This window comes from Thermobia domestica, chromosome 14 (assembly GCF_964235325.1).
Source record: "Thermobia domestica chromosome 14, izTheDome1.hap1.1, whole genome shotgun sequence".
NCBI lineage: Eukaryota > Metazoa > Arthropoda > Insecta > Zygentoma > Lepismatidae > Thermobia > Thermobia domestica.
This window is the reverse complement of record NC_137467.1, coordinates 168,104,386-168,117,819: the sequence shown is the minus strand read 5'-3', so window position 1 is coordinate 168,117,819 and position 13,434 is coordinate 168,104,386. Positions and strand designations below refer to the sequence as shown.

The 13,434-nt window shown below is 37.0% G+C and overlaps 1 protein-coding gene across 3 annotated transcripts in view; it reads right to left on the bottom strand.

Moving 5' to 3' along the window:
* cad (caudal type homeobox) overlaps positions 1 to 13,434 on the bottom strand; it is a 228,019-nt gene that overhangs the window by 13,460 nt on the left and 201,125 nt on the right. For 2 of the 3 annotated variants that reach the window (XM_081739162.1, XM_081739163.1), the window contains one exon: positions 2,037 to 2,182. In XM_081739162.1, the coding sequence (XP_081595288.1) occupies positions 2,037 to 2,182 (146 nt within the window). Of the gene's footprint in view, positions 1 to 2,036; positions 2,183 to 13,434 lie in introns of those variants that run through there. The other variant, XM_081739164.1, reaches the window with a different exon arrangement.

The following is a 13,434-nucleotide window of genomic DNA, read 5'->3' as shown; positions in this document are numbered from 1 at the left end:
ATAATGAATAAAAATAAAGTGAAATAAGGTGAATAAAAATAAGGTGAAATTCAAGTTTAACAACATTTTTCCCGCCCCTTCGCCCCTGATAATTTAACGCAATGCGTGCAAGATTTTTGTCGTTACTAAGGATCAAACTGAAATTACCAAGTTATTCGGGATGTAACTGTGGACAACATCTCAGTGAAACTCATATTCTATCACATGCAAGAAGACATAGAAGGAAAAGAAGCGAACCAATATTATGCAGACGACTGTTGAACAAAACCAACGTTTGTAAATATTGTTCTAAAATTGTATTGTTCGACAATTTTTTTTCGCATTTCAGTTGATTCATTTTTGCATCAAATCATTGCCTGCAATCAAAATGGAAGGTACCATTTAGCAAGAATTTTACATACTTTATCCCATTACAGACATATTTCTCTCTTATAAAAACATATTTCAAATAACTTTGTTTCGTAGATACAATTTGCAAAAACTAAGGCTCTCATCTGCAATTCTCCTTCCCGCTTCACTCACTTACAGAGTGAGGTTGGAGCAATAATTTTTTAGGAGTTAGATTTCTTCCTTTCCATTTTCACTCTAATCATCTTTTTGACTGTTGCAACATTCCGAGATATAGAATGATAAATACCCTCTGTGATTTCCTATACGAATATTTGTTCTGGTGTTTTCATATTAGTGATGCTGGACGTTTAATCTGATGCAGGTACCATGTCTTGGTGGTTATTTTGAAAACGGTGACCCATATGAACAATCTTTTGCAACAGCACTATTTAGTTTTTAAAGATATGTCGGACGAGGTATCACTCACCCCATGTTTCCATTTACAATTTAGAAGTTGCGCCCTGGGCTCCCATGAAGGATGGCCCTGGAAGCCTCCGCGACAATATCAATCGATGTGCCACATGACATTTCCTATTTGAGTTGTTGTTCGGTTCATTTATGTTCAACCGTTTTTGTATTAGTGGTACTGCATGTTTTACTGTATGTGGTAGAGGCAACATGTCTTGGCGGCTATTTTGAATACAGTGCCCGATATGAGAGATATTTTGCCAGAACACTTATTAGTTTTTAAAGATATATCGAACGAGGTACCACTCACCCCTTGCTTCCATTTAAAATTAAAGTTGGGCCCGGGAACCCAAGCAGGGCGGCCCTGGGTGGCACCGCGACCATATTATATATATATATATATATATATATATATATATATATATATATATATATATAGAGAGAGAGAGAGAGAGAGAGAGAGAGAGAATTCTATTTGCATTAGCAGTGGATTTTGTTTCGGAAGAGGCTTGAGGAACGAGTAAGAAACATTTGCGTTGTACGTGCAATACACAAAAACTATCACAAATTTATTTCGGGAGGGGTTTGAGCCTGATAACCACCCCCTAAATACGCCAATGTACATCAGTCAACCGCTCTCATATTACCTAACACAGCAACGAAACAAATTTTGAGTGAAGGCAATTTTAGTATATATCAATATCAATATTCGAGACGAGACCGAGACTTTCGAGACTGACCTAAGTCTCGTCTCGGTCTCGTCTCGATTTATAGAGGTCTGTCTCGGTCTCGGTCTCGTCTCGGTATTTAAAAGTCCGTCTCGGTCTCGGTCTCGTCTCGGTTTATAAAAGTCCGTCTCGGTCTCGGTCTCGTCTCGATAATTCGAGACGAGACCGAGACTAGTCTCGGTCTCGGTACCATCCCTACACAGCATAGAGAACACCTAGTGATCCACCTTAATCAACAATTTCAATTGTCTCCTTTAGTTAAGGAAAATATTTATTAGGAATCTAGAGGATTGAAATGTGCGAAAATGTAACTCAAATATTGAAGAAAGTAATTGACATACAGTAGGTTAAATTTTCATATTTTCTGAATTTTGAAAATTTTGTAATTAGTAAAGCGCGTGGGAAATTTAAGAGCCAAAGTGGAATTTCTGTCTCTCGAGATGGGATTTTATAAGATTCCACATTGGCATCACTGTTTGTAGTTGAAATATTTCCTTCTAATATATTTACCTGTCGTTCCGAGAGATTAAGCGAGGCAGCGAGTTCTGACTTCCTTCGAATGGTAATATATCGACTGTAATGGAATTCCTTCTCCAATTCCAACCTTTGGATGTCTGTGTACACCACACGGTATTTGTCCTTCGTTCGCGTTTTACCTAAAATGAACAAAAAGAAAAACATACATAAATCAATTACTCAAAATTTACAAATGCAATTAATATATCGTACTGCTGAAGACTGCAATTTACTTCTAACGAATAAAATACATCCCTAAAGCAGTGGTTCTCAACCTTCCTTGACTGACGACACATTTTACCGAACGTCCTGGACGTCGCAACACAATTGTCTGATATTTTTATTATAAATAATATCTATAATAATAGTGAAACCAATTAGTTTTTATAATGACTCTATATAACACTAAGCATTATTGATACCTTTGAAGGTTTAACTAATTAGTATTAAGTTCCTCATGATTTTTAAATTCTAAAATTTCGCGACATCTTAGTGAACTGCGTGACACACCAACGTGGTGCGACACATCGGTTGAGAACCATTGCTCTAAAGTATATCTGAAGTGAGGAGTGAAAACAATGCGTCAAATGTATTAAAAAGGTACACTACACAGCAGACCCGTACACAGAAATGTTCGTTGGGAGGGGTCCAAGGTGTTCGACCTCTATATACAGGGTGGCCCAAAAGTAGGCATACTCCCCTGCATTGATCAAGTGTAATATTCTAGCTTATAGGTTTATTTGCTTCGGCTGTTCCGAGTTTAAGATATCAGTAAAAAGACATTAAGAACAAATAAAAAAAGTATGGATAACAATAAGAAATTATATAAAATGCAGTGAGCAGATCAGTACTGGACTATAAACCTACTTTTGGGCCATCCTGTAGTATTGAACGGTATTATTCTGCAGCTGAAAAGACAATAAGTAATCGATAAGTAAAAGACGATAAGCATCTGTAAGATCATAATTTTCATGCTACGTCAATCATTTCCTTGTTACTCCAATTTTTTTTTTCTTTTTGGAAAATATACAAATGTATATTGAGTTAGGAAGTATTTTGGGGGTCTGGACCCGGTGAGGCCCCCGTGAGTGCACTCCTGCTACACAAACTGCCTTTTCGAATGTAATATGAAATTAAAGTACACATTTATCACCTACCTTATGTCGGGAATTAGGAATTATATATTTACAGACTTTCAACATCTATAGTCATATTAGCCCGTCACATATGATGGACGATGTGCCTCGGAGATCACACTACTCGGAGAATTGGAAAAAGAATGAAGATCGAAAGAAGCAACCTGAGTAAGGTTGCCATCTTCTTTCAAAGCAAAATCTAGGGACACTTCATAGCTAATCAATTGTATGTACGTATATGGGAAAAAAATGAAATCTTTCAGTTTTATGTCCCACGATTATACCACTTAGGCTAAAGGAGACGGTGATGATGAGTAATGAATGAAATGGTGGAATGAAGAAAGTGGGAGAACCCCGAGAAAACCCATGCATACGGTGTTTGTCCACCACAAAGTTCACTTGGGAGTCTGGGATCGAACCCGGGACCCCAAGCACCAGAGGTGAACGCTCTACCACTGACCCACCGCGCCCTGTATTTATGTGGAGGAGGGGGGGCACTAGTTGTCCTTTTTCCGCTATAATGCCATAGAAGTATTCGCGAAAACTAATCATGTTTATGTAATTGGAAAATGGGAATTTAAATACAGGATGTCTGTAAAGTTGCGCAACCCGAAATTTAGACCAAGAGAACTTTTTAACCATAAGTAAGAATGAAATGAAACTTCCAAGCAGGGAAGGCCTTATTTTTGAGATATAATCCATGATTTGGGAGTTCGACGTTCGTCTTTACAAATGCCAGAAACAGATGGACGTGAAGAAAAATTTTGTGCACAGAACGTATAAAGTCAAGAATTACTTGAACCTACAAGTCACTTGTGGCTTTTGTGGTGGACAAATGGGCAGGAATGTATCGTTCTGAAGCAAGAAAGACACACTGATACCAAGTGCAAACATCCCACGGCCATAATAATAGCGTCTTTAAAAATAATAATAACAATAATAATAAGATTTTCCGGCATTATGACATAATATGCCAATAGTGACAGTACCAGACTGTGTCAAAACACGTGTTCAGACACCAACTATACTGCAGATAGACTGTTACAAACAAGAAGCTTACAAATCATGAAGGAAATTTTATGACCTATTTACGCCAGCGGTAATTCAAATCTACCCCTGGTTGACAGTTTGCTAGCATATCATCTCTCCCATCGTCGGGCCCACTGTCTGTGCTGATAGAGATGACAGAGAGTCATAAAGGCACGTGTCTGACTTCTTTGCATAAAAAATGTAAGTGGGGCCATTAGCTAACAGAAAATCGCTTAAGCATACGCAGAACAACTTTTAGTATAAGCAGTGGGAGGTAAATGATCACATCAATAATAATAATACACAAACCACGATTATTTGTAGCACTTTATATTAAAAAAAAAAAAAAAAACTGCAAAATAGAAAACAAAAATCCCTCTTCCTTAACAATTTAAGATAAGACATCAAACATTCCGCCATAATCCACTTTCTTGTGTGTGTTGAGAAATACAAGATAAGGGACTAATCAGAGATGACAGTTCTAACACCTTTTCAAGTGCTAATACACGATAATAAGCGATATATCTAGAAATTCGCACCTCAAGTACGTCTGCCTTATTCAGTGCATGTTATTTAAAACGCAATAAGCAATAACACACCCTACACGATACACCCACATAGGTCATACCTTACCAAACTTAGGAACTGTTAAGATGAACCTTGTGAGTTTGTTAGAATTTCAATGTCTCTTTCCAGCACAAAGGGAGACGTGAATTTCCATTTTAAATTCGGACATGTAGTATAACTAGAGTATAGTGTTCAAGTCCAAGTACTCCGGATCTTCTCTCAAAGAATCCCACAGACAGGGAATAATAATAATAATAATAACTTACATTGCTGTTTTACGTGGATATGAAATGTCAGCCCACGAAACGAGGACCTGATTTTATTGAATGACTAAAACACAAATTAGTATCACATAAATGTATATCTCCTAACTGATATTGTAACCAAATGCTATTTAGATCCAAAGTCACTTAACTTTTTTTTTTTTTTTTTTAATTTTAATTTTACGTTCTAAACTGACCACTTGTTTTGCTAATTGTCATTCATGAATCGCTTGTCAAAGCTTGAAACAAACATTTAAAGATAGAATAGGAGATGTTAAAGTTTCGTGTATTACCGTAAGCTAGGACTTCCCATGTCGTAAGGCAGTCGGGCCACTATTTTCAAATGCAATAAATTGTGGAAGTGTACCTGGTCACTTTGTCGTTAATTTAACATCCTGTCTCCAACAATATGATGTGCAGTTTGTAGATTATTGTTTGATATTATTGACAATTTACAACAAGACATCTAAAAGAGAAATTCGAAAAGAAATTTATGATTGAATGTTAACTATATTACGTAAGATCGAAAGAGAAACGTTCTGTCACGAGTTGCAAAAAGCACTCAATTCATGCAGTGTGAGAATCAGGGCCAACAGGACACAGAAGTCTGAAGGTGCAATAATTCAAAATGAGAATGACGCCCTGCCCCTCTCCAACACACACGTACATCTGGCAATAGAGACAAACAAGCAATTTATTAAATCAACAATTTATAAATTTGAGTAGCAATAACCAAAATAACTCTTCATTGCCTGAGGGAACACCTAAGCTTTCCGAATGTGTTTTGAGAGTAGAACTGAAAGTATCCTACATTGTATATTTACAACATTTCTAGATCCATATATAACCTCATTATACGTAGTTAGTATACCATCGTCATCGAAATTCACCCCGTCGAACTCAAGGGTTTGAGGATATAATTGCAAGTGACAACTATAAGTACAAGAAAACAAAAGTACAACTGGGCGACGGTGAAAAGGAGAAAATAATGTATGTATTGTATGAGTATGTGTGCATAAAATTAGATACAAAAGTGAACAGTTTACGTCTTTCAATTCGAAATACGGCTAACAGATTCAATGTACATTTAAAAAACACAAAAAGTAATGAAATTTGACAATAGACAAACTTTTTATCATTAAAAATTGTTCGGGCGGAAAACAACGACATGAGCCCCCGCGACCAAGAGACGTACGCTAACCATTATAGTCGCACAGAGCACGTAATTTTATTATTGAACAAACGAAATAATAACATTCACCACTATCAATTAGGAAGCTTTTCTAAAATAGGCAGAAATAACAGTTGCTCCACGCTAGACCATTTAACTCTGAGTGAGACAATTTGATGAGGGTTGGGAGTTTGAGATCGCAACCTCCTTAGGGAGAGTCACACTAATAAAATCACAATTGCAAATAGCCGTCACTCTATTTGCAACGTACTCAGCTAGCAATCAATGGGCATGTTCTTTTTCTCTTTTGTTATACGTAGGAGCTATTTCTTATTATGCGCTGCTAAATCAACCCATTAATCACATACCACGTAATGGTGTGTATGGGATTAGGGAATATTCCCTCAGGAGACACTGATCGTGGTTTAACAGATTGAGGCTGAAATTGAAACATACCCTTCAGACCGCTTTACAAGAACAACTGTCACATTGGGTTGAAATCCAAGCGACCATCGGGTTACATTGGAGTTCCTCCTATCTAACTTGTATTTATATTACTCTACAGCAGAGACGTACACAGGAATTTATTTCGGGTGTTCAAATTCAATGAAAATATACTATATTAAAATTTGTCAAATCATCCCTCAAATTAGACTAAAATATATATATATAAAAAAAAAGAGGTCGTGATTTCGGGACAGCTCCGAATCCCCAGGACTCACCCCCTACGAACGTCCCTGTACTACAGTGAACATGGGGCGTATATGGAAGTATATACAGAATATACAGAGCAAGAAGAACATTTGTCCAAAAATTCCAAGGCCGTGCGTCGAATAGTTTCGGAATGGGTTGATGAGCCAGTCAGTGAATTTATTCATATTTTATATCCTATAAAGCTTAACATGTAATAATTTTGGGCTATATGTCATGAACCACACAGTGTACTATCATATTCCTAATTTCATAGTGTAAAGATTTATAAGGGTATACCTAAACATCAGTTTAATCTTAAAAGGAAAGTGGAGATGGTGCAACTTTTGTTTTTAGATTCCGAAAACTCTTCTACAATTCTAGTATAGCGAATCACTATATCAAATGTCGACTATCATTAGCTTTAAACAGTAACCTAATCATTTACACATTTAAGTTAAAATATTACAACTATATTGTCGAGAGTAGCGCAACCCCTCTCTGCTGGCCAAGTGGCTACAGCATGCACGGAGTCTCAGTTTCGATTCCTGCTAAAAGACTATTTGAAGGTATCATACTGGCTTTGTTTCTTCCTTAACCCGAGCATTACGTAAGTATTCTTTGTAACGCGGACTACCATGGGGAGGAGTCATTTTCTGCTCACCTATTAAAATCTCACAAAAGAAACAAATTAGAAAGTTTCATAAAAATCTACAGGGATGAAGTGAAGAATACACAGGGTAACACTAAGAGCTGTTTGTTATAACTGCCATCTAGGAGTGGCACTTCTAAATGTCAGTCACATCTTCTACAAAGGGGGGGGTACTTTGTGCCCACCAACTGAAAACAACAAATTTTATGATCAATTTGAACCACCGTAAGGTTTACCAGGGTGTCTACTGAGTTTCATTTTCAAAATTCCAATATCTATTACAATTATATTTTAAAGTTCTTGAAGAATAATCTCACTCTTGATGATTTCAGGTTTGTAATTGTTTTACCATTAAAAGAATATTTTATTTTTAATAAATTTAATTACCCTTGACATTTTTTAAATACAAATTATTTTTTAACATTTTTAAAGGGACCCAACTCTCCTCACAGACATCCACTCCACCCATTGTTTTAAATGTCTAATTAAACTCTTGCTTTGAAAAAATTACATTCTCAATGAACACAAAATTGTTTCTAAGGCTATTAAAACAATTTCAAAAAAGTATTGTTGACAAATTACCAGTTTCATGATTTTTCCAATATGTGGTTCGAAATTCCAGTATTTCAAGTATCAAAATTAAATTCCAGTATAATTCAAGTATTTCCAGTATCAGTAGACACCCTGTTTACGCTTTAGCTAAACATGGTGAGCAATAACATTTTCTTACAATTAAAAAAAAAAAAAAAAAGATTAGCTCAACTTGCGCTCTCCATACAGCGCAACATTCACATATGAGCATGAATCTCCTTGTCATTCCTCACAACATCTGTACATGTCACTTTACGGACACAGGTGAAAGAAAACTTGCTAAAACTCGGCAAAGGGTATCATAAAGAGATTTTTAATTTTTTTTCAATATCTCGCACCGTTTGCAAGATTTGAGCCTACTTCCGGTTGGAGTTTCTACTTCATGTATGGTCTGTGTTTTCTTTCTTCTTGCATGCAGCATGTAATAAGCAAATACATTACATACACAATAAAAATGTCAGTGATGCACGTATATGGTGCTCATTGGGCTAAACATTCCAAACAATAAAGATTCACCTTAGACTGGAGATATGGTTGTCCCTTCGTTTTGTATTATTATTTGGCCATGGAAAAAAACAACCGACAGATATACAACTCCTGTATACAACTATGTGGTGTTGGAACGTATTTAACTCGTAAGATATGATGCTTTACTTTTTTAAAATTTCAACAATTCCAGTGTACCACTAAAAATGCAATCCAGAAATAATGACTATTCCTTTGGGAATTTTCAACTGAAACTGAACAATCTACACAAAATTTGGAATCGACCACTGAAAACGGAACGTTTGTAGGACTTGTGGTGTTGGAGATCTCATTGTCTAAAGTATTGGAGACAAACATATAAAGTTTTCTTTGGAGACAAACATAAACCTAACATTTTAATATATAGATTAGAAGAGGAATTATAAAAAAATATCCTGTGGTGGACACAAAGTACTCCCTCCTCGCGCTGTTGTAGTCCGAGGGTTAAACTCTAGTCTTATTTAAGCTTAAACAATGAGACAATTTCTTTCTTTTTCATTTTATTTGGGGGGGGGGGGGCAGAAAATGCAGATGAAGAGGTTATGTTAAAATCCCTTAGTTTAACCCATGCCATTCTTTCAAGGGTTAAAACTGACCTACGAATTATTAACATAATGATGTATTAATCAATATAATATCAATGAACTCAAATCGCATTATTTGAGGATGAAAAGCGGGGCACCTTTTAATGCAACACCACGAGAAAGATGTGCTTGTCAGGTAAGTTCAGACATCCGTTATCAACAAAGTGGCTTTACCTAAATGAAGCAGTAATGTCATAAGGCATCGGAGGTGAACTGATGTGAAAACCTTGGAATGATGCGGAAGAAACGGACAAAGCAGAAATTCGGCAACTTAAAAAGGAATCATCGCTAATCCTCGACAACCAGTGTGTTCTCCGCGATGATAACATATCTATCGGAGTTATCGCAATCAAAGGGAGCCGACAACAGAGACACCTAGTGAGGATTATATAAGGTTTAAGTTGGATCAAGATTATGACAGACAACAATACGCAGCTGTTCGTCACACATCATTGGATTCTCATCTGACTAATTCTCACGCTGTCTGGCTCTTACCATTGCTTGACAATTCCACATTACAGAGGCATCTCTGGACTACGGTTACATGTTAATTCCCGTTAAAATTACTAAAATAACACAATAACGATAGGAAATAGTAAAATGCATGAATATATTTTTCAGAGTTTAGGTACTCTCGCCTCGTGTCGTAATTTCTGTAGAAGTCCCGTCTCGTCTCAAATTTTGTATCGTCTCATTTTGAAAATTTAAAACATGTTTCTTTTCTTAAGCTCATCTAGAAGTTATCAGAATCCTTTTACGTCACAAGAGGTTCACAAACGATGCAATATACCAACATTTAAATCATATTTACATTATTGGAGTACCTATAGTTTGTAAAATGGTTTGTCTCTCTTTCAACGTTGATAAATGCTCTTCATTTTGTTCGTACAATTAATTTATGCATTTCTAGTTTTTATAGGAGAATAATAGAAAGAAATGCAGAGATCTTATTAAACGCTTGCAGGGACATGGGTTTAGAAGTAAATGCAGAGAAAACTAAATACATGGAAGTGCGTCGGGACCGGAATACAGCAAATTATGGATGCGTTAAAATACTAAATAATACTTTTGATAAAGTGGATACTTTCAAATATCTAGGATCAATATTAACAGAGGAAAATCATATTCACGGAGAAATTAAATGTCGACTAAAAGCAGGGAATTCGTGTTACTATTCGGTTCAAAATCTCTTGTCGTCGCGAATTCTGTCGAGGAATTTGAAACTTAAAATATACAAAACGATAATCATGCCTGTTGTTCTGTATGGTTGCGAAACATGGTCACTTACTCTGAGGGAAGAACATAGACTGAAAGTATTTGAGAACAAGATCCTGAGACGAATATTCGGACCCAAGAGGAACGGGAATGGGGAATGGCGGAAACTTCATAACGAGGAACTACATAATTTATATGGTTTACCCAACATTGTTAGGGTCGTCAAGTCTAGGAGGCTTAGATGGGCGGGTCATGTAGCTAGAATGGAAGAAAGTAGAGACGCTTTCAAAGTTTTGATTGGAAGACCAATCGGAAAACGACCATTAGGAAGACCTAGGCGCAGATGGGAGGACAATATTAAGATGGATCTCGCAGAGATTGGAATACAGAGTAGGAACTGGATGCAGTTAGCTAAGGATAGGAGTCAGTGGAGAGCTTTTGTGAACGCGGCATTGAACCTCCGGGTTCCATAGGCCATAGAGTTAGTTAGTTTTTTTATTTCTAGTTTTTATACTATGAATGATCTAGCACTAAATCAGAGCTTGAGAGCTAAGAGTTGGGTAAACTAGTGCTGCCCATGAGGCTCGAGAATTTACTGTCTTACGACGACGCAACGCCAACATCAACTACAGAGTACGGTCGCCCATCTTTCCTAGGACTAAACCAAACACTGCTCGGCTTCGTTAATCTCATGAGAGGCGATGGAGGATGTTGGCAGTACCGGATTTAAGGGGGTGCACCAGTGCACCTGCACCCCCCCACCTTAACTGTAAAATATACCTACCTAAAATGAGAAGTTAGTAATGAAAATATCGACACTTTCATAAGAATTCTGTACGATACAAGTACCCATCACAAAACAAGTGACCATGATTAAATAAATTCCTGATCTAAAACACCAAGCTAATTATATACTGAAAATTACACCGATAGAAACCGGCTGTGGCTCAGTTGGTGAAACGTTGGCTTAGCATTCGGAAAGTCGTGGGTTCGATTTACGAGACGAAGCACAACATTTCCAGGGCAATTTCTCATTCTCATCTCAGATGTCTAAAGGCATTAAAAAAATCAAAGTTAATTCAAATGTACAGGTAGTTATTGGTACACCCCCATCAGAAAATCCTGGATCCGGTCCTGGCGGTTGGTATATTTTAAATCGAATACAGTAATACTTACTAAAGTTGGAAAATACTAGCTGTACTGTTTTTACGTTTAAGAATTGATTACCGTGTCTGTTTATATTTCCTTTGTACTATATTTATACTATATTTAATATGAAAGTTTGGATAGTGTACACTTAGTGAAAGATTTAGAAGGCACATTTAGTTAGCTAATTACACGGGGATTAGAACAATATTCGATCGTTGCTATATATATATATAAACACCGTCAACAAAAGAAAAGTTTTGGTAAGCCTCAAGAATTCCATTGGGTGAATCTACTAGTACAAAGTACTTTTCAGCACTGATTTCAAAACTGTTTGTACTTGTTTTCTTGTCATCCACAGTTTTGATGAGACAGGAGAAAAAGAGTAGATACTACGGCTTATGTAACTTGTGCATACAAGATGATGCTGCTGGAATAAGAACATATTTGAAACATCTCTAAAATGTTTTGGTACACGATTTTCGCATGTACGAGGTATTTGGGATCAAGAACATCCCTCTGCAAAGTCAGCTAACATGAAGGGGTTCTCTTTACCCTGGTAACGTTTCTTCGTTTACGCAATACCCTGATGAAACTTCTCATTCTGCCCGGCTACTGATAGCCGAAATTTTAAGAAGTCTAAGTGTCAGTCCAAGAAGTGACAATATTTACCGCTCATGTTGTTCCCCAATGCCTGATGTACAGTAAATAGGTCAGACACAAGCTCACGGAAATTTTCGGACTATGATTTCCCTTAAAAATCTCTGCTGATTGTTGTAAATGCCAGCCATGCATTTTGTTTTCGATCTCATTAAACTCGTCATTGATCTTCGGAACACTTCCCTGATCTTTCATTTTAACGTCACTAATCCTGGGAAATTTATTTCTTAGGAACTGAAAGACGTCTGCCGGTTATATCCATACTTTTGACAAATTCTTAAGGCCGACTTGTGTGTGTAGTGGAGTAGAAATATTTCTGTAGGACCAATTAAAGGATGATGTGTAACATTTTACTCGCCTGGAGTCACTGAAGTTCGTTCATAGACCATACTTTCCCCTTTACAGTAGTAACTTGTATTTGCATATTGTAATATACATGTAGGGCTATACTGAACCTGAAAAACTGTGACGCTTACCTCCCCGGCCAAGCCCAAGTACAGTGGACAATATCGTATCTGTGGGTTTTGTCGGGACAATCCTGTTTCCTCCAACACTTTCATTTCACCAATTCTTCCAACATCATTCACTTGCCTTAATTATCGTCTCCCCTAGGCTAACAGGGCATAGCTGTGAGACTTACAACCGAAAGATTTTGAAAAACTGAGTGTCGGACTAATTTCCATTACGAATTCGGAACCAGTGTAACGTAATGCGTCGATGAACATTAGCCGAGACAAGATAATAGCTTTGTGGAAGATGTTACGCAGAAGTTTAACAAGATAAGCGTTGCACATGAATTTCCTTATAACTTGAAAACTAATGCCGTTCGATAACGAAACTACTTATTAATATGAAACTGATACTGGCTTGGGACCGTGGTGACTCAGTGGTAGAGTGTTCACCTCTAGTGCTTTGGGATCCCTGGTTCGATCCCAGCTCGCGCCAAGTGAACTTTGTGGTGGACAAACACCGTGTGCGTGGGTTTCCTCGGAATCCTCCCGTTTCCTTCCACTTTGATCCCACCATTTTCATTCACTTCTCATCATCACAGTTTTCTTTAGCCTACCCGGTATAGACATGTGACGTAAAAATCAAAGATTTCATTTTTTTTTTATATTGGGATATATTCACACCTGCCACTAGCAAAATAACAGTGCATATTG